General features: G+C 38.9%; 4 protein-coding genes across 4 annotated transcripts; 2 read left to right on the top strand and 2 right to left on the bottom strand.

Moving 5' to 3' along the window:
- Positions 1-497: 497 nt before the first annotated feature.
- acsbg1 (acyl-CoA synthetase bubblegum family member 1) lies at positions 498-9,348 on the bottom strand. The gene is made up of 14 exons (XM_083763296.1): positions 9,264-9,348; positions 7,047-7,114; positions 6,588-6,856; positions 6,408-6,496; positions 6,094-6,214; positions 5,831-5,911; positions 5,582-5,731; positions 5,261-5,437; positions 4,035-4,216; positions 3,405-3,638; positions 2,851-3,068; positions 2,510-2,649; positions 763-1,009; positions 498-628 (listed from the first exon to the last, which is right to left on the bottom strand). The coding sequence occupies exons 1-14, from the start codon at positions 9,305-9,307 to the stop codon at positions 552-554; spliced, it is 2,097 nt and encodes a 698-aa protein (XP_083619422.1). The 5' UTR covers positions 9,308-9,348; the 3' UTR covers positions 498-551.
- A 1,613-nt stretch (positions 9,349-10,961) lies between these two features.
- On the top strand, positions 10,962-14,838 carry dnaja (DnaJ heat shock protein family (Hsp40) member A). Its single transcript, XM_083762350.1, has 8 exons — positions 10,962-11,100; positions 11,371-11,511; positions 12,276-12,450; positions 12,546-12,650; positions 13,009-13,236; positions 13,343-13,573; positions 13,667-13,767; positions 14,228-14,838. The coding sequence occupies exons 2-8, from the start codon at positions 11,380-11,382 to the stop codon at positions 14,450-14,452; spliced, it is 1,197 nt and encodes a 398-aa protein (XP_083618476.1). The 5' UTR covers positions 10,962-11,100; positions 11,371-11,379; the 3' UTR covers positions 14,453-14,838.
- rps27l (ribosomal protein S27 like) lies at positions 14,839-17,863 on the bottom strand. Its single transcript, XM_083762351.1, has 4 exons — positions 17,783-17,863; positions 16,472-16,580; positions 15,274-15,384; positions 14,839-15,138 (listed from the first exon to the last, which is right to left on the bottom strand). The coding sequence occupies exons 1-4, from the start codon at positions 17,786-17,788 to the stop codon at positions 15,110-15,112; spliced, it is 255 nt and encodes an 84-aa protein (XP_083618477.1). The 5' UTR covers positions 17,789-17,863; the 3' UTR covers positions 14,839-15,109.
- A 327-nt stretch (positions 17,864-18,190) lies between these two features.
- LOC310857491 (ras-related protein Rab-8B) lies at positions 18,191-20,930 on the top strand. Its single transcript, XM_083763185.1, has 8 exons — positions 18,191-18,492; positions 18,714-18,774; positions 18,907-18,967; positions 19,065-19,142; positions 19,376-19,465; positions 19,585-19,650; positions 19,741-19,791; positions 19,901-20,930. The coding sequence occupies exons 1-8, from the start codon at positions 18,369-18,371 to the stop codon at positions 19,988-19,990; spliced, it is 621 nt and encodes a 206-aa protein (XP_083619311.1). The 5' UTR covers positions 18,191-18,368; the 3' UTR covers positions 19,991-20,930.
- Positions 20,931-21,056: the final 126 nt, after the last annotated feature.

Genomic DNA, 21,056 nt, shown 5'->3' with positions numbered 1-21,056 from the left:
ATTCAACCAGGTCAGTTAAGCACACATCATTTGTTACTGCTAGTGGCTAATGTTATTCATAGTCTTTGACCTCAGTAAGTCAGTAAGTGCTCATATCATGTATTGTGGAAGCAAACGAACGCAGCGCTTCAATATGACTCCCATCACTGAGTTATGCATGTAAAGCTTGTTGTGTAGAATTGTCAGAACACAAGTAGAAAGAAAATACTGAAATTGGCATTAGCCCTCTACAAATATTATTACAACAAATATTGTAGCATAAAATACAAATAAAATGATTTAAGGCAGTGATTTAATAAATAAAGCTCACTATACTCTGCTTTATATCTTTATCAGCCTGTGGCACTGCACAACCTCACTTAAGATTTCACTGAAGATTTTTTATCAACTATTAGTCACTAGGATACTACCATTGTTTGCTCTCAAATAAAAAATATTTTCTCTTACTTTAGTCTTTTACATACAATGAAATGTCAATATAAACAACATTTCTCCATTAAAGAGATCCTATGGGTGACTTATTGACTTTGATAACATACAATACATAACTATTAATCTATGTACAGATTCTGTATTTCATTGTGGTACATCTCCAAGATAACAGGCCGACGAAGCTTCATTGTGGGACCTAGAGGTCGAAAATAAATGAAAAGGAAAAACTATTAATCTTGACTAGAAAATGACATGCTTTTGAATACAGTAAACAGACAATGCCATTAACAACATTCACTTATTTGTTTAAGAAACTGGCCTTGAATTTACCTAGTTCTCCTCCTGAAACGGAAAAGTCCCTCCTCAGAATGATCCATTTCTGTATGCACTGGGCATTGGAGGTGGCTGCATTGTTGACTCTGTTGATTCCCTCTTGAATGGCCTGGTACACTTCCTTGTCTTTGCCTCCAATGATGTCTGAAACGGTGGTTGCCTGGCTCCCCAGCTGCTGGCAGTACTCTACAGCCTCCACACTGAGCTCCTCTTTGGACTCCATGCTTTCCTCACTGCTGCAGCACTAAAGTTTAGTTAAACCTTAGTTATTGTATCTCTGTCAATTCATTGGTGGTCGTGGTGGGTGAATATGACTGTTGTGGTTATTCACTATATATTTTATTATTATTATTTACAAATTGTAGTTTTAGTTATTGACATTTACATCACTTCTTCACCAAACACAGTGAATACATGGACAAATTGTCCTGGAAACAAATTAAAACAAAAATTATTTAAATACTCGGTGTGTACTACAAAACATAATTTATAGAAGTAAATTTGTTCTGCTTCCTGTAATAGGCCTACAACTGTACAATAAGGTTATTACGATATGCAATATGGTTATGGCAGTGGGGGTAAGGGGTTGTTTGCAACAAATGAGGACCCAGGGGATGGCCACCTCAATTAAATTTCATAGTAACACAAAATCAATAGGCTGAATGTCTCATTTGCAAGGACGTTTCCTAGGTAGACCTAGCATTGTTAGGAACAATTTGGTTCCTAATAGTTACATCCTAGTCAGCTTCCTTGCCTTGGTGGAAAGGTGGGTCTCTGCATAGAATACCATAATACGAGGCATAGAATACCATAAGACGAGTCTTTAAAAAAAAATATTTTAACTTCCTCAATCTTTTTCAGATTCAGTTTCTTCTTTAAAATAAAACAAAATTACAGATAAAAACAAAGGCTGCATGAAAAATAAAAAATGGATGTTACTGCACGTGGTATAGATGTTTCAATTCATGTGATCTTTTGGACAAAACTGGAACCTAATAAGGAACGTTCCTAACTATAAGTACCAAGGTAATAGGCTGCATCCTTCCAAATGAGACAGAGCCTTATTTGTCTCAAAAGGCTTGTTCTTGCAGTGCGTGAGATCGAGGGCACATCACATGGATACAAATATTCTGAAAAGGATCAACAGACTTAAGACTCCTTGTGCATTTCATTTAACCAGGCCTTTTTGTAGTTGCCTACCTAATTTGGTATTTCTGTTAAAGCCCATTTCAACTTGTTTTCATAATTGTTTCTGTTCATTATATTAATTCAATTGATACTGTAACTGTACCTAGATTAAACTATATATATCCACTCAATCTGTGTCTCAGTGACCTCTGGGCTGTGAACGTGGCAGACCTACATCATCGGTAGGCAGGCTTGGTCATTTAAAACATTTAGAACTCTTTCTTAATGTTTATGCAAGAGCAATGGTTTCTATTTTCAGTGTGCTATATCTTTCCAGTAAGAGAAAGGCTGTAATTTATTTCTATTAGCTTGGAATCTCATTGGTGATATCATTGGTAGGAACTAGGAAGGTTTCTGAATTGTTCATAGCCCACTCTTAGAGTTAGCACAGAGTGATTAGACGGAAATGGTGCCATCTTAAAAAGAGTATTATGACTAATTATGAGGATAAGGTTGAAAATGATGAAAATCTTCCCCCAAAAAATGTAATTCCATCTTTCTCTAATCAGAACAGTGGTATGACATTATCATATTCACAGCAATTCATGTGTATTACCTTAAAGGTTAAAAGCATTGACAAGAACTTCTTCTTGTCCCCTATCAGCATGGCATTGCTGACGATAGGCAGCTCCTTCTTCACAGCCTCTTCTATAGGAACAGGTGGGATATTCTCTCCTCCTGCTGTGATGATGAGCTCTGAATAGAGAAAGGTCACAATGACATCCTTGCTATTTGTGATGCAGAGCACAATGGCAAAGTGTTCAGTGACCCGAGTCCCATCCGACCAGAACACCATGTACTGTAGGCTAGTCCCATCAGACCAGAACACCATGTACTGTAGGCCTCTGAGCTGAAAGTGGCAAACTCAGCCATTTGCTTTTTGTGTGACTGTCCTACCTTTTATCCTCCCTGTGATGTACAAGAAGCCTTCCTCGTCTATTTTCCCTAGGTCTCCAGAACGTAGCCACCCATCTTCATCCAAAGCTCCTCTGGTCTTGTCTTCCATATTTAGGAAACCCATGAAAACGTTACGTCCCCAAAAGCAAATTTCTCCTGTCCCAGCAGAGTCTACGTCTGCTAGCTTGTACCGGCAACCAGGGACCACCTTGCCACAGCTGTCAGAAAGTAACCATCACTCAGTACACAGAAACATTTACTCTATTCACACTTCAGAGTGTAAACACGGTAACAATAACAAATCATACGACAATAACAACAAAACATAAAGTAAATAATTGTGGAAGAAATTCATAGTGGCCCAGCAGGCAGCAGGTGCTGTGTGGGAGTATTGAGAAGCGTGTCAGTTTTAGGAAAGAAGCTGCAGTGGTGGCATGCAGACTGGGTGACTGATCAGTACATCTCTGTCCGTTTGGCAGTTTGGTGAAGAGGTTTTAAAAGCCATAATTCAAAATGAATATTGTTAGTGTGATGTTTGTCTCCTTTAGGCTCACCTTGGTAGTTTGTAAGCTTTGGGACCAGACATAAAGTGTGGTCCTGTGCTCTCACTCATGCCATAGGCCTCATACAATCGGATGTTAAGACCTAGGAAGAACTGCATGGTTTCAGTACCAATTGGTGCCGCTCCAGAGAAGAATTTCTGACAGCAAGAGAAACCCAGCTCAGCACGAAGCTTTTCCAGTATGAAGCTGTTTGCCAGGGCAAAGAGAAATGGCTTCTCATCATTTCTAATGGGAAAGGGAAAAAAAGAATGTTGTACGTACCTTTAATTACATTATGTCTCTTAATTATGGCTGTGGGTCCTGAACCTTCAACTCTTGGATGATTTAGAATGTATTAGTAATCATTTTGCTAGCTTTTATACAGATCAAAACAAGTATTCTTTGTCAGGATACAACACTGTCGATAATTATAATAATTAATCCTGACATCCCAATTTTGGGCACATTATAGCCGAACATTCTCAAACGAAGCTTAATGGTTAATTTATACACGTGTTGCAGAGCTAAATTGCAGATCTATAAGCTCACAATACAATGTGTTGTAAGCTTGTATGTAGATCAGCTATTTTCATAGTATGATGTATCATCAGGTTTAAGTGGTTAAACTTCATCAGTACTTACTTTTGTGTACACGTTTTATTTGTTTCCAGACTCACAGACATGGCCCATGTTACCATCTTCTTTCTCACATATCCACACTGACTAATTCCTTCCTTTATCTTCTCCATCATCTTCTCCCACACCCGTGGAACCCCCATGTGAGATGAAGGCTGGACTTCTTTCAATGTTGTTATCAAACTTCCCTAAAAAAAGAGGGTATTTTCACTTAACTCTAATAGAAGTGGAAAGGAATAGTCTACACACTACACAGTAATATCATCTGCATTCAGCATTGATTTAAATGTACAAGAAATGTATCCAACATTTTGTGCACTCTCAGAGTTACAAATGGACACATTAACACTGAGGATGTCACTGTATAATTGATTGTTTTCAATAGTACTCTATTATTAATACAGTATAGTTGCGACCTTAGGTCGCAGATTACTATGAAAACCTGCAAAACACATCCATCAGTCGTGTCACACCTCTACATAATTATGGTTATCAGTCCATCAGGCCTCGTGACATCACGCCTTGTGACATCACGCCTTGTGACATCACCTGTCCATATATGGCCTTCTCCATATATGAATATCACGACACTGACCTCATCAAACCTTGGATAGCCATACATGGAGAAGACTGGATCATCACTTGTGAGTTGCTGGCCGGCTCCATATTATATAACTGTATCAGTGTATCTGACCTCACACCTCAAACCCTTAGATCTCTATATATGGAGCTGACCTGTTCTTCTTGATTCCATATGTTGATCTGACCTCATCAAACCCCGTACACTCAAGACACGCTCCATATATGGCCAGTACAGAATTCATTCCATATGTTGATCTGACCCCCCCATGACAAGCGCCAGCTCAGCAGTCTGCCGTCATCCAGGCGGATGCATGCATGTGACCTCGCCCTCGGGGCGTCTTACTGGTAAATAATATGTATACAGTATTGTATTTTCATGTTTTCTTAGTCAGCAGTGATTATAGAGATATTATAAAGATTGTATACTGACTTTAGTAGAGTTAAGAGCAAACTGCAACCATCACCATAATGACCTGAGGTATCTCCTGAGAATGAGACAATAATAATAATATGGTTGTAGTGAAACATATGAAATAGGTATGTCTGAACATTTTATCCCTATGTAAACGTTATTCTACTTTTCATCTTTGGGCCGTTGTCACACATTTCAAGAAGTAATCAATTCTAAACCCATTACATGAGTTTATTACCTTTAGGGCATCTGGCTGTGCAAAGTATACAAGCACTCCCCACTGGATTCCCGTCCACAGGTCGTAGATCTGGGCAGCAATGTGACTCAGAGGCAAGTAGCTCACCAAGGACTCCTGTTTAGTGTCTGCAGGCTGCATGTCCCCAACTCTGCTGGCATGATTGGCAGTCCATGTGATCTAAATGCATCAGAGTGTTGGTTGGACAGTATACAGACAACCTTGAGCAGGTAAAACAGTCACCACTGACCTAGTCACACAGTGGCCATTTTGCTATTTGCTATATCTGATTTGCAGACAGATAAGTAATCACACTATTCTTACATTGTCATGGCTGAGCATGACTCCTTTTGGCTTGCCTGTGGTACCAGATGTGTAAATCAGGGCACAGCATTGATTGGCTCTCTGACTGCTGATAATGTCATCCACTTCTTTCTCAGACACATCGAGACTCAGCTCCATGAACTCCTGCCACTATCCCAAAACACCAACATACAATAATCATGTGTCATCATCTGAATTCAAAAGCCACTCCAGTCAGGGTAATATGTAACATGTTTCGGAATTTCTTACAGAATACAGATTGGGTAGCTTCTGCTGGAGAGGTTCACTGTACTGGACTATGGCTTTCAAATGCGGCAGTCTGTCACGTATCTGTTGCATGAGAGTAAAGTGTTTATTGTATGACATATTAATTGCTTTGGGTCAGACTGTCAGACAACATGTCATACAACACTAAAGCCTGAATTAGGCTTAAAGTGCATTCACCATTGTGTTTGATCGTACTATACACAGTATAAATGAAGACTTGCATACTGAATGAAGTAACAATATACCTGCAATATCTTATCCAATTGCTTTTGGTTTTCCACCACAATAATGTTAGCTTTGGAGTCACTGGCCACATAATAGCAAGCCTCTGGGGAGTTGGTTGCATAAATCCCTGTCATTATCCCACTGCAAGGAAGAATATGAAATATTACTGAGGTAGAAAAATAACATGAATGAAGTTACAAAGTGCCATGAATACCTATGGATAATGTGAGGTATGAAGTAATGCATATATTGGACACAAACATTGGTTGGGTTAGTTCAATGCAGTGTGTAAGCCAGGCTATGCTTGCTATACTATAGACGGTATTTTTCTCACCCTGCGATGATGGCGCCAATTGCAGAGAAGAACCATTCTGCTGAATTGAATCCTATTATAGCCACTCCGTGGAATCGTTCTAAACCAAGCTGCACACATTGTAATAAAGAAATATCTAATTTTCAATGAGCATATTGTCAATATTTATATTAACAGTAATACTATTTTGGGGAACTATACCTTTATAAAGCTCTTGGCTGCTTTCCGGGAGAGCTGATAGTACTCCAAGAAAGTGACCTTTTCCCATTTGTCGTTTTTCTTGCTGGCAAGTGCATACATGCTTCCATATTTGTCCACAGAGGCTTTGAACATCTGATGAACTGTGACAGGTTCTTCTGGACAAGACTCTTCTATCCTCAGCCTGACTGAACCACTGGCTTCAGAGGTCCAGAGAGAGTCTGCTGGAGCAAGACATGCACTGGACAGCACCTCTGCTATGCCCTTCTTCTCTAGAGAGAGAGAGAGAGAGAGAGAGAGAGAGAGAGAGAGAGAGAAATCCAATACTTATTTAGTTATATGAGCAATATTGAATCTGCTGACCAACAGTAGAGCCTAGCTTTGGCATCTGGACAAAGAATTCCCCACACCATCACAGTCCTCTTATTCAGCAGGCCCCTGGTCTGTCTCTATGTAACTCACCAACAGACACCTGCTCTTTGTCCTCTTCCTCACCGTCAGCCATAGACCCCTGAGCTGAGGACACAAGACTGAAACACAGAAAATAAATGGGCTACTGAGAGCTCATATGCATGCACCCCGCTGCCTCACATTCAGCCCATGGATTGGTGATCCAGGCTGATGTTCACATTGGATCACATGATTCTAATTGTTTACCCAGCACAATGTCAGGCTTTAGGTACACTGTAAAATACTGAGTGGCTATTGAACTCTGAGAGTGTACAAATGGATAAATGAACACTGAGGGTTTTACTGTGTACTCGCAACTAAACCCCTCTCGCTTTGCTTGACAGAGTAGTTCACTGAAAGACTTTTCATTTACATCTAGTAGACAGACAGACAGACAGAGAGACAGGCAGACAGACAGACAGACAGACAGATTGTATTTTTCAATTCAACTATCCAAACAACAATGTTATTTTTTTTTCTCCATAGCTCGTGTGACAGATCTGTCACAGTGTCAGGAAAACCTGTTTGCTTTGCATGCAGCTGTCACACATTTACCACATGCTGTTCTACCCCCCCATTTCACCAGCTGTGTTTGCGAGTGATTGATTACACAATTAGAGTACACTAGGCTACCTATTGAGTAGGCCTACATTGAGGACACTATACCTTTACTAATTTCCCAATAAAAAGACAAATTCTATAATCTAAAATTATTTTAACACCTCTTTTAACCCGTTGTTCCGGTTATGGGCACATTCATTATAGGCAAACATTTTATTTTCTTAACAGGCAACAAAGTATTATGCACACCTGTATGTTCTGAGGTGGGTGCGTACTGCGTAGGCAGGGCTCAATGTATTCAGAAAAATGCACATAAAGTGCACAAAGACCCGCACACCGTCTGCACTTGCAATACGAATTTATTTATATGCAACATTTCGGTCAAAGACCTTCTTCAGGCATCTGCTGATAATAGGTAGCCACATAGCTATATACATACACATAGATCCACAATGACCAATCACAGTCGCCCATAAAGTTCGTATTGCAAGTGCAGACGGTGTGTGGGTCTTTGTGCACTTTATGTGCATTTTTATGAATTAATGTTCTTAACAAAATCCCCAAATAATGTAAATAGCAGATCTACAAGCTCACACTGCGCTGCAGAGTAAGCGAGTAGATTGGCCCATAAATATAAATTACCGTTTATATCTTTATCCATCCACCGGTGTGCCTTTGGACAAACAGTTTGAATGTAAAACAATAAAATAGATATTATCCTGGGAAGATATTATATATATTTTAATGTGTTCACACTTTTCTATTCAACAACATCAAGGCCTTGATTCAATTTAGTTCAAGAACCTTTTATATGCCCTGTATGGGTTTCCTTTCCCATCCTTTATTATGCAAATAAATAAATACACTGTACTGATTGAAGATGAGGAGTTGGCAATAAGTATTTAAGTAATAATTAATGTGTGTATTCCAGAGTAAAGATCTCTGTCTTTAATGGGGAACTGGCATGAGTGAAGGGAGGATGGAAATTGTCAGATTGTCTAGTATTATAATCATTAATGGTAAATGGTGCATTTATATTGCATTTATATCCGAAGCGCTTTATATATTGTGCATTTCATTCATCCATTCATACACTGAAGGCAGAGGAAACCAGGCACCAACCTTCAGCGTCTTGCTCAAGGACACTTCCGACACTCTGGGGGAGCCTGGGATCGAACTGGTTCCCATCCGGCCATGCACTCTACCCCTGACTCTGAGCCACTGCCACCTCTCATGAATCATGAACTAACACCACAATAGCCAGGTGACGAATATATCTTTGGTTTTGCCAACAGATGATTGGGATGGTCCCTAATGGGTTTATCCTCCTCACCTTTAAGGCTGTCTTAAATCACACTTACCATACATCCTGAATCTCTTCTCAGATAACATTACACTTCCTCCAACAAACCCAATTTTATGGCCTGTGGTATTCATACAGCTGTTGGGACATACCAATATCCTAAAAGTATGTTCCATTTATCTTTAACTTAACATCCTCTCTAAGATATTTTCACAGTAGTGATAGATTAAAAACTTACTGAACATGATCTGTACTAAGAGATGTAAATAATCTGCAATAAGATGTGTAATTACTAGTCCAAAGGCTTTGAAAGAGAGCAGCATCAGTTTGCTGAGTGACCGCCTCCTCAGTATATGGTTTCTTACCTGATAGCAATGTTAGCAACATCCTCTTCATTAAGAAATTCCATTTAGGTTTTTATCAGAATAGATCTCGCCGTGTCTTCACAGCTGGTTGCACTGGTTTGGAGCCTTTCAATTCACCCAGAAGAAGTTGTGTAAAGTTATTTTCTCATGAGACAAGCACCATCTGTAACATCATCAAGCCCCTTGCGGAGGGACAGAGAATGTGATCATGAAAAGACATGCATGCCACCTATTGCTGAAATAAAGTCCAGTGGTCTCCTCTCTCAAGAATATGTACAGAATATAAATGAGTTTGTCTTTTCTTATGTAAATCAGGGAGACTATTAGTTTCTCTTTTATCACATGCCATGGAAAGAGGTCCAAAACTGTTTTCCTTGTGGATCCAGCAAAAAAACTGCATGAGGCATTCGTGGTTATAGGCTACTGGCATATTATTTTATTAACTTGCTTTTGTACATTGTACATTGTTAGTCCTTAGTTATTAGTCCTTAATTATGTACTTTTAGAGGTGTTTTCATTTAATTGGAAACTTCTATAACAGAACATATTTAACAGTGTGTATAGAACAACTTGAAACTTGCAAATTAGTAGCCTATTCAGGTGGAGAAGTGGAATAATACCCCCAAAATTAAATCAGAATAAAATTCATATTGTGAGTATAGTCAAGAAACATTTGAAACAGTGGCTCCTCCTGAGTAAAATATCAGAATGTATTGTTTAGTTCAATCTGTGGAATATGTTGATTTCATTTGATAATGTGCCTAGTAGATGCATGCTACATTCTTATTCCATCCTGTATTTCAGTCTACAGGATTGCAATAGAAATAAAGTATCTTATTGATTTCTATTATCAAGTACTTTATAGATTAAGCATTGTATGCAAATACAGGTATGTGTATTGTATCTGTAATCTCTAACTAACTGCGCCTTGACGTGCAGCCATATGAGAGGTGCTATGTCTTCCTCAGATATTGTTGCTAAATGATGATTCCACACTCTCCTTACCAGTCAGTAAAAAAATGTATTCTTCGCTGGAGTTACTGCTGCTAGATGATGGAAACCTCCACACTCTTTCTGTAAAATAAAATGGAAAATATTTTTTCTGAATATGGGTGAGAGCTAATGGAGCAAAAGGGGAGTTACATATGCTATAGAAATTAAAGGTCAAAGCACAATTATAATTTGTTATTATTTTTTTCAATGTCATTGTTAAGTTTACCAGCCATGCAGCATGTTGTGAGATATCAAGCTAACTGACGAAATGTCTTTCCTGTTGCAACGATAATTTGGAACCTTACTAAAAACACAAAAAAATGACCCCATCGAGTGAATCAATTAATCAACACTCATCAGTCATCATCCAGACTGACCCCGTATGGACGGCCCACAGATGCACCAGAAAGTTCCATTCGCGAAAGTTCTGGGTCTTCTCTTCCATGTTCTAATCCAGTCACGCGTTGTAATTGGCTAGTTGGTTGTTAGGCAACCACTGAGGGGGACAGCATATTATAAATACCGGTATAGGCCTATCTATATTTTATATCTATGCTGTACAGTAACTACAATGACTGTGGTAAACTTGACTGTTTGGACCTGACAATACATTTTTTTACCGATCTTTTTTGTTTCCGGGATCTTTTACATTTTTAGGTAAGTCGCTTACAAAATTCATTTGTTTGGTTAGCTGTTGCACGACAACCACCAACTAGCCAATCACAGCGCGACCGCCCGACCCTCCCAGCTATGGTATCAAGACGCTATAACTAAAACCAACCCAGCCATCTTCCACAGCAGCTGATCGCACCACAATCTAGGGAATAGCAGCAGCAGCTGTAAAGTAAGTTTCGTCTATTTTCATGAAATAACTCCAACCTCAATAACCTTTCATGGTTAGCTTTGAAGTAAACATATACGATTTGTTTTATTTAATCACGTGTGATTCAGTGTGACACGCATGTGACATACGGCACTAACGTAATGCTGCTGGCATTAATACGATATACGTATATCAAGATCAAGAAAAGACGTGTTTTGTGTAAATATATCACACATTGCACTTGAGGCTAGTATTTGTATAACATAAGATTTCTGCTTTATTTTAATTCAGGTTGTCATCATGGTGCATGAAACCGGTTATTACGACATCTTGGGTGTTAGTCCCAAAGCCTCTCCCGACGAAATCAGAAAGGTCTACAGAAAACTTGCATTGAAATATCACCCAGACAAGAATCCCAACGAAGGAGAAAGGGTACGTATGGACATCTCACCGAAAGCCCTGTATGGGCATGCCGCATTTGGAGGGTCTTTCTATTTTAAACTGGGGGCTCGTTGAATTGACAGCAACAGAATGCCTGGAACTTTCCAGAATGATATCTGACTCTGACGTGACGAGTCTCTCCTGTCCACACATACAGTACAGTAATGCTAGCTCCTACAATGATATTAGTCATTAATGGTGAAGTATCCTGTATCCATTAACATTATTATGTTGTTGTAACTTGTAAATGTTGCAAAACCTTCAAGCCCACTAGTAGGCCTACATGTTATTTTCCAAATGTACATTTACTACATTACAGCATGGGCTTGCCATAGTTATATTAGACTGACAAGTTAAACTTCTAAGAAACTGGGTTGACACAACATAGGATATGCCTATTTTGTTAGCTCCTTTCGGGACCCTTGGTTACCTTTTCTGTATTTGGGACGTCCTAGTTACCAACGTGATGTGCCAATTTAGCCAAATACAGAAAAGGTAGCCTCAGAGACCGCATGCGTTTTGTTTAGCCTACAGAAAAAGTAACCAACAGAGTCCCGAAAGGGGCTGCCTATTTTGTATATCCAGTCATCTTCAATCTTCATCTTCATAATATACCACTGACATGTAATAGTAGCCTATACCACTTACTGTGGTGAACTTGTCATGCACAAAAGATGTACTATATACGTGTGTGTGTGTGTGTGTGTGTGTGTGTGTGTGTGTGTGTGTGTGTGTGTGTGTGTGTGTGTCAACAGTTCAAGCTCATATCACAAGCATACGATGTGCTGTCAGATCCAAAGAAGAGGGACTTGTATGATCAAGGAGGAGAGCAAGCTATCAAGGACGGTAGCATGGGTGGAGGAGGTTCTCCCATGGATGTTTTCAACATGTTCTTTGGAGGTGGTGGAAGAACGCAGAGAGAGAGAAGAGGTGAGGTATATATATATATAAATTAGATTACTGTGAATGCTTGTTGACAGACCTTTAGGAATCACACTATGATGTCTTGTGTCCATGTCATTTAGGTAAGAATGTAGTTCATCAGCTTGCTGTCACCCTGGAAGAGATGTATAACGGATCCACCAGGAAACTTGGGCTCCAGAAAAATATGATTTGTGACAAGTGCGAAGGTGAGTAATCGTTCCAATCGCTTATTACTCTAGATGTTTTATCAACAGAAACTTTTATTATTAAAGCTACCTGGTAGGGACATTACTGGTTGACAAGAGGCTATAAACTCGAGGCTTACTCTAAGAGTCTAGGGCAACAGGTGTGAGAGGCCAGCATGAAAGTCCATAAGCAAAAAGAAGGGTCTCGCACACTGAAGGAAGAATGCAGCTATTTGGATGCAAAAAATCTTTACCTAAAATTTACTGTAGGTGACCCAGGTTTGAATACATAGGTTATGGTGGTAAAAAAGGTACACTGATACAATGCTCGAGTTGTAAAGGAAGAGGTCACAATGTTTTTTTTTTCAATTTCTTACAGGTTATGGTGGTAAAAAAGGTACACTGATGCAATGCTCGAGTTGTAAAGGAAGAGGTGTCCAAATCAAAGTACAACAGATCGGGCCAGGCATGATTCAGCAAATGCAAAGCATGTGTGCTGACTGTCAGGGAGAGGGCGAACAATTTAACTCCAAGGACCGCTGCAAGAACTGTAATGGGCACAAAGTGGAACGCAAGAAAAAGATTCTTGAGGTTCACGTTGACAAAGGTACTACTCTTAACATGTCAAAGATAAAAGCATACGGTCATTTCTTAAATGATGGAAATCTTGTAATTTTAGGCTAACACACTGTAATATGTTTTGTGTCATGAAGGAATGAAAGATGGTCAGAAAATTACATTCCATGGAGAAGGTGACCAGGAACCAGGCCTAGAGCCTGGTGATGTCATCATTGTGCTGGAACAGAAGGAGCATCCTGTTTTCCAGAGACAGGATGATAATCTGATTATGAAAATGGATATCAAGCTTGTTGATGCTCTCTGTGGTTTTAAGAAGACTATTCCCACATTAGATAACAGAACACTGATCATCAGCTCACATCCAGGTAATTTACAGGGGTTAAACCATTTTACGACACTTGAATGTCTAATAAATAAGACTATGAGGTAGCGTTGTTTAAAACTATGTATTTTAACAGGGGAAGTTGTGAAGCACGACGACATGAAATGTGTCCAAAATGAAGGAATGCCAATTTACAAGGATCCTTGTGAAAGGGGACAGCTATTCATTCAGTTCAAGGTGAGAACACTAATATTGACAACCAATAATAATGTATGAGGTTTGAGTTTTCTGTTAATCTTCTTTTTTACTTATTAATTATTTTGTACTTATATTAATTATTTATTTTGGTTCTGTAAACCAATAGGGTAGGCAATTATAAGCTTCTAGCTTCAGCCTACACCTTTTCGGGCCACTCAAGTGTCTGTATATGTATTATGTATTGTTATACATGTGAAAATAATTCAAAGCTTGACAGGCTCCCAATGGGTACAGGCTTTAGTTTCGACATACTATTGGTCCGACGACAACATACCTCAAACCCTAACCATAACCGCAAGCAGGGAGCAGCATATGTTTGCCAACGTTAACGCATGTTCGCCAACCTTAATCCGGTCGTTTTCCGCATGTCAGTCCAATGGTATGTCGGGAAAGCGTGCGCACCCCTCCCAACTAAATTCATTTTATAACCCCTCCCCAGGTTGAATTCCCAGAGAAGTACTGGCTTCCAGAACATCTAATGTACCAGCTGGAGAATCTGCTTCCTTCCAGGGCGGATGTGAAGATATCTGATGATATGGAGGAAGTTGATCTCTGTGAAGTGGATCCTCAGTCAGACTCAAAACGTAGAAGCCAAAGTAGGGAGGCTTATGATGAAGACGAGGGGGGCTCTCAGGAGGGTGGGGTGCAATGTCAGACACAGTAAATGTAGTATATGTGAAATACTGTACATGTAAATGCCTTAAGAGCCTCTACATCTAAAATGATGCACAAGTTAGCTGAAATGCTAGTTCATAACATCTGCCAATAACACCACAATGTGTCATTTTCCTAGTAAAGCTATTCAAGTTTTATTTCAGCACATTAGTACTGCTCTACCAAAGTAATGTTACAACATCAGACGTATTTTTGTCCGTTCTGTCAAATATTTAAAGACTTCTTTTATATGTTTGTTCATGAGAAATGTACATGTGCTCATTCAGAAACTGAAAGGATTACTTGTATGCTTTCTATGAAGGTAACTTTCCTCATGACATCTCATTCAGTGTTTAGCCTTTATTTATTATTTCTCAATAAAACCAAATGCCGTCACATTTTTCACCAGCTTCGTGCTTTATTCTTTATATAGGGTGGAATCATTCAAATTAACAAAAGGTGGGTTTATTAGTAGTTATCACCATAAATGAGGTCTGGTATATCATGACCCCTAACCATAGTCTGGCTCAATGACAGAAATAACCTGTCAATACATAGTGAATGTGTAACTATAAAGCTCTTCATTCATTGTAATCAATGAAAAATTAAGGCATTGTTCAGTGAGGTCCCAATTACAACATGACCATATATCCATTTGCTTTGTCGTTCAGTGTTGCTTCCTCCTGAAAGAGCAACCTGGAAGAAAAGTAAAACAAAATGCAGTTCCATTCCATTTAAACCAGCAGAGACATTGTAATAAGGATAGTTGTGCTGTATTCGTAGTATAGACCTTGTCACAGCCTAATGAATTTGTATGAGAGCTGAACTTACCCTCTGTCAGTCTGGCCTTTCCTCCGGTTGGCTGGCAGAGCACAGTTGAGCATCCCACACAGAGAACCACTGTTTGTGCATGGCTAAAGACAGTAGTAATCTTATAGCATCCTGAAATGAATGTAATTGCATGGTAAATAAATAAATAAATACTATACATTCATATCTAATAAATGCAAGGGTTTCATGTGAAAATTTCAATAGACTGCTGCAATGGGCCGGTCTATGCATAGTCTATGCATATATACATACAAAAAATAGCAACTAAAAAGTATAGTGTTTAGCATAGACCTTACAACAAAACAAAATGGCCAATGTCTGCATGACGGCTTGTATGACAGAATTTGAGTTCACCCACTATTCTTTACCGACAGAGATTAATTATTTTACATTTCATCCTTGCAAAGTCATCAATAGGCCTAATTTGATCAAGATTAATATATTTGATTAGCTTACTTCTCTCTCAAATAGAGTACACTGAGAGACGCTCCTTGCTAGTCAAGTGCAGATACTGCGCTGCTGAAAGTGTAGTCAGTGCCTGCATCTTATGGACTAACATCACATTTGTGATGAATAGTCATTTTAATAATATATATATTCAACATCTCATCTGATAAATAATTAACCGAATGTCTTTCTGTCCTAGCCCTCCCTCCCCCCCCCTTCTCATTACTTGCTTGCCCAGGTGATCTGCATTTGAACCCAGATATTGATCATTCCATTATGCAGGGACTCTCAACGCCCTTTTTCCAAATTAAACACATTTAACGCTGTATATTACATTGATACATTGATGAAGCGGTTGCGTTACATTCTTGCCTATCACATTTTGTTCCCTTCTGGCATACCCTCAGGACACTCCAAGCCTCATAACAACACTGCCTATACACTCACGTGGACTCGTGTTTTTGACTGTGAACATCTGTACATTGATCCATTTAACTACTAAACAAAAGACAGACTCTTCTAACTTCTACAACATGCCAAAACGGACATTGCAGCTCCTCACATGCAATGGCAGAAAAGGGCACACACGTGTGTGTGTGTGTGTGTGTGTGTGTGTGTGTGTGTGTGTGTGTGTGTGTGTGTGTGTGTGTGTGTGTGTGTGTGTCACTGTGTCTCATTAGTTCACTTCATTATGCCTAAAACAACTCGATCATGGACATTACAGGTGTGACGTCCGCTGCCTTCAACATACCTGGGCATTTCACATCCATGAAGTATGAGTTTGGGCACTGAACAAGTCTTTTCTTTTTGTGCTGTCTTTTCTCTAGTTCCACAGAAGGATGGAGAAGGTCTCTGGCCAGCTAGGGGGAAAAAACAGCAATCCATTAGTCAAAAATGTCCTTAATAACAATGCCAGAGATGATAATTGTGAGATCTGTAAAGTAGTGACAGCAAAAGAAACAATGCAAACGCATAGCTCCCTGCATCATGTAAGCATCATTGTGTAGCAGCATCCTTCAATATTATACTAACACACCCAGGGTGTGCTTCAGTGCTTTCAAAACAACAATCTTGGCAAATTGGCAGTGCCATTAGAGATATGCACATACTCAGGGTTAGGCAGGCATCTACCTCTTTTTGATTCAACATGGTGATCAGATTAGGCTACTATATGTGATGTTTAATGTGCATACAAATCTCTCCAAATAGTCATAATCTATCTTGTTATTCAAAGTAAATTATATAAGATAAAAGCAATAATGGGTGACTGACTATTATGACAGCTTATAATAACTGATACGGGCCTGAAAAGATTGCACAACCTTATGTAGCCTACATTGCGCGCGCGCACGCACGCACATTCACACACACCTGAATGACCTCAGTGTGATTTCACCAATGTCCATACTTTGTGCTATTTTGACCAATGAACATTATTTTCTTCCTTACATTTTTTTATATTATTTCTGTTTATTATTGCTACTACAACAATGTTGGGGAACCAACACTCACACGCGCGCGCACACACACACACACACACACACACACACACACACACACTTTTTATTTATTGCCAGACGGTGAAAACCACCGTTCTGACCGTTGCTCTTATCCTTAAGTAACCTGCTATGAATTTCCAAGCAGCGCAACTGGCTGATTCTTCTAATTACTAAATCGAAACACAGATTACTGTGTTGTTTGTAAACTATATAGTTAGTATATACACGTCAAGTGAAGCATTTCAACAAATGTCCAAAAAACACATTGTGTGCTTAATAGTAATGTTGTGTTTCAGCAAGTAGCCTCCACCCAACGACCAAACTACCCCCACACACACACTGCGAGCAGAGCTCGGCTGAGCTACGCAACATGTCAGCCATGCGCCATGTGCTGCTATGGCTACAACACAGCTCCAAAGTAGCATGCTGCGAACACAACTCACACAAACGTCCAGAAACAACACGGTACTTTTGACACACGAATCACACAAACAGCTGACAACGCATGCACAACGATGTTATTGTTAGCAACAGTAAAATTAAAACAAACGTGTGTTACTTACAGGCATTTTCACGGAGCTGGGTTTGCTTTCCTAGTTCACATACGTACGCAAAGGCTGATTGGCTCACTGACTGACAGGAACTCCTAGACCACGACTACAAATTATATTCTTTAAAACATATATTATTATTGTCATTAAGGCTATTGTCAGAAATATTAACAGCACAAGGTACAGGCACAGTCATACACTGTGGTCCATTGTGATCCTGTGTGATTCAGTTAATCAACTTAGAATAATAATAATAATAAAAAAAAATTATAAAAAATACACATTAAAAAAAAGAAAAAAACATTATCAAGACATTTAAATTTAATTGGCAATGAGAACATAACCAAATAAAGCAATGACTCATGCCATATTTCATATGTTGTTGTTTTGGGGCTGTAAGCTTCAGGAAACAGGAGGACGACGGACTCTATCTATAAACTACATGGACCATTAGGCAAAGGATGAACGTGACGTCATGTCAGACTCATTCCTCCCTGCCCACGGCCGCTACAGACGTCAGACAGCTGGTGAGGATTTCCAGAGAGGGAGATCCTTCAGCGTATTACACCGTTATTAATGTAGGATAGAAGTGTTTTTAATGGCGAAAACGTACGATTACCTTTTCAAGTTACTGCTTATTGGAGACAGTGGTGTCGGCAAGACATGTCTGCTTTTCAGGTTCAGCGAAGACGCGTTCAATACCACCTTTATATCAACAATAGGTGAGTCTACCATTGAGCTAGCGAGACCAGGCAGATATCAGCGGGTAATATTCTCTAACAGCCACTCAGTCAGCCACCGCCTATTGTAAACCTTCTGAATAGAATAGGTCAGGATAAACCTACCTGAAATATACGTTTGCTTCTGTATTTAATTATGCAGTGCGCTTGTTCTACCATGTTAGCATTTATTTATTTATTTTAATTATTTTATTGTTGTGCAGGTATAGATTTCAAAATCAGAACAATAGAGCTGAATGGAAAGAGAGTCAAACTTCAAATTTGGTAAGTGTGAAATGGTTCCAGCTTTTTCCTGTCTTAGTGCCTGTAGTAGGCTAGCTAAACAAGCAACATGCATGCATTTCCTATTGTTTATGTGTTGAAATGGCTATAGCATATTTCATTTTCATTCTGCAGGGACACAGCAGGGCAGGAGAGGTTCCGAACAATTACTACAGCATATTACAGAGGAGCCATGGTGAGGCACTCCAACCTTTGTGTCATTAAAGGAAATTGTATTGTTGGTGCTGTGAAATTGTGTGTGAATATAAATATTTCTCTCCACAACTCTACAGGGGATTTTACTGGTCTATGACATCTGCAATGAGAAGTCATTTGAGAACATAAAAAACTGGATTCGAAATATTGAAGAGGTGAGCTTTGAATTTAAACTGATCATATATATATATATATATATATAAAATATCTACTGTAGTTTATAGTAGTAGCTATAGTAGTATTTATTTCACTTAGGCCTATAGAATTAGCATTTGTTAAAAAAATAAAAAATAAACTAAGCATATAAACTGTAAAAGAAGTACACATAAATAGCATGATGACACACGATTGGTGACTTTGCTTCATGACTCATGACTTTCTTCCCCAGCATGCATCAACTGATGTCGAGAAGATTATCTTGGGTAACAAATGTGACATGACTGACAGGAGACAGGTGTCCAAAGACAGGGGTGAAAAAGTGAGTCTATAGTCTAAACTAGACCATCACTGAGTGACAACTGACACGTGGGCCCAAATGCACTGTATGCTTTTGGACAATGAATAATAGCAACACATGTGAATCTCTATTTTCCCCAGCTGGCTATTGATTATGGAATTAAGTTCTTGGAAACCAGCGCAAAGTCTGGCTTAAATGTTGAAGAGGTAAATTGAAAGTACTTTACTTTTCATGGTTTCTGCCCACTAAAAATCCATGTATCATTATGTAATAAGTTATTGTATACTTTTTTATAGGCTTTTTATACTATTGGCAGAGACATAATGAATAACCTGAGTACGAAGACCGTAAGTACAATTCATAGATGAATTCATACTGAAATCAATGCTAAACTTTGCATATTGCAATTGTTTTGTGCTAATGAGATTTTCCTCCTTTTTTATTTTCCTCTGACAGACTGACAGCAACGCAGGAGTTGGCGGGCCTGTCAAAATTACAGATAAAAAGTCAAAGAAACTCAAATTCTTCAAGTGTTCACTGCTCTAGACGAGCGTGTCTGTTGGTGACATTCTTATAACAGCAGCGGTCATGTTCTGATGACTACTGCTAGGTGAAGCTCACATGCAGATGGACAAGATCCTTACATGATGTGCAAAAACAGAAGAGGATGTATAAGATATCTGCTTGTGCATTGAGGGTCAACTCTTGCATAAGTTGCCCTTGCTTAGTGTTTAACTCTGAGAAAGGAGCAAATCTGTAATCATGGATATAGTCCCACTTAATGTCAGTGGATGGAACTAATCATTTCTGATGTCCCAGACACATATGGTGTCTTACAGTAAAGAGGGATATTAAGTTTCCTTCGTATTCAGGCCTTTCCCACATCTTTTTGTCACATATGACAGTGCAAGCATTGAATGTATATCTTTGTTCATTCAGCCTCATGTTGTACAGGCAACACAACTCAACTGTAACTGTTAATGCCTGTCAGCCAACAACAACAATGTTACGGCAGACAACAAAATGTTTAGGCCTAACATATTCTCTTTTGTAAAATGTTTATTCAGTGGTAGTTTGTCATTGTTCAAATGTGATTGGGTTGTTGGATTCCTGGAAAGAATCTTGAATGTATACATTGTATTACAGTAATGTCAGTATTTGCCTTTGCATGAAATTATAGGGCTTTAGCTGTTTGTGATTAAACACACAAGAGAAAATATACCTACAGATGTTATTTAAAAGTATTGTCATGTTGAAATTGAATATTGCTGTCAGCATATATTATGCCACAGCAAATGTATCAATTAGTGATTATATTTAACGTTTATTTTCACCATATATACAGTATACATCAAACATTTACAGACACTGACTTGGCAATGATGCTTAATATTTTGAATTCCTTAAACTATGACAGAGAATGTAAATGTGTGTCTTTGTATGATATGTTACACCAATGCAACAGTTAAAATAAAGAGAGTAAAGAAAGTGGATCTTCAATCACTGGCTGGTGATTATTGATGGTGAAGAATTTGGTAACGTGTTTTAATTGCCATTCTCCCCACCAGTGTAAGAGCAGCTTTAAAAACATCGTCAATATTCTGTCTCAGTC

This window comes from Protomyctophum parallelum, assembly GCF_964188405.1.
Source record: "Protomyctophum parallelum genome assembly, chromosome: 4".
NCBI lineage: Eukaryota > Metazoa > Chordata > Actinopteri > Myctophiformes > Myctophidae > Protomyctophum > Protomyctophum parallelum.
The sequence above is the reverse complement of the archived record's forward strand: the minus strand, read 5'-3'. Positions and strand labels throughout refer to the sequence as shown.

Excerpts from the sequence above, each read along its gene's own strand:
- acsbg1 (XM_083763296.1), bottom strand. The coding sequence starts at position 9,307 with ATGGAATTTCTTAATGAAGAGGATGTTGCTAACATTGCTATCAG. Across the intron at positions 5,732-5,830 it reads AGCTACCCAATCTGTATTCT|TGGCAGGAGTTCATGGAGCT; the intron begins GTAAGAAATTCC and ends GTTTTGGGATAG. Across the intron at positions 629-762 it reads CGTTTCAGGAGGAGAACTAG|GTCCCACAATGAAGCTTCGT; the intron begins GTAAATTCAAGG and ends TTCGACCTCTAG.
- dnaja (XM_083762350.1), top strand. The coding sequence starts at position 11,380 with ATGGTGCATGAAACCGGTTATTACGACATCTTGGGTGTTAGTCCCAAA. Across the intron at positions 12,651-13,008 it reads GATTTGTGACAAGTGCGAAG|GTTATGGTGGTAAAAAAGGT; the intron begins GTGAGTAATCGT and ends AATTTCTTACAG. Across the intron at positions 13,768-14,227 it reads AGCTATTCATTCAGTTCAAG|GTTGAATTCCCAGAGAAGTA; the intron begins GTGAGAACACTA and ends ACCCCTCCCCAG.
- rps27l (XM_083762351.1), bottom strand. Across the intron at positions 15,385-16,471 it reads CATGGATGTGAAATGCCCAG|GATGCTATAAGATTACTACT; the intron begins GTATGTTGAAGG and ends CATTCATTTCAG. Across the intron at positions 15,139-15,273 it reads AAAGGCCAGACTGACAGAGG|GTTGCTCTTTCAGGAGGAAG; the intron begins GTAAGTTCAGCT and ends CTTTTCTTCCAG.
- LOC310857491 (XM_083763185.1), top strand. The coding sequence starts at position 18,369 with ATGGCGAAAACGTACGATTACCTTTTCAAGTTACTGCTTATTGGAGAC. Across the intron at positions 18,493-18,713 it reads CACCTTTATATCAACAATAG|GTATAGATTTCAAAATCAGA; the intron begins GTGAGTCTACCA and ends ATTGTTGTGCAG. Across the intron at positions 19,792-19,900 it reads ATAACCTGAGTACGAAGACC|ACTGACAGCAACGCAGGAGT; the intron begins GTAAGTACAATT and ends TTCCTCTGACAG.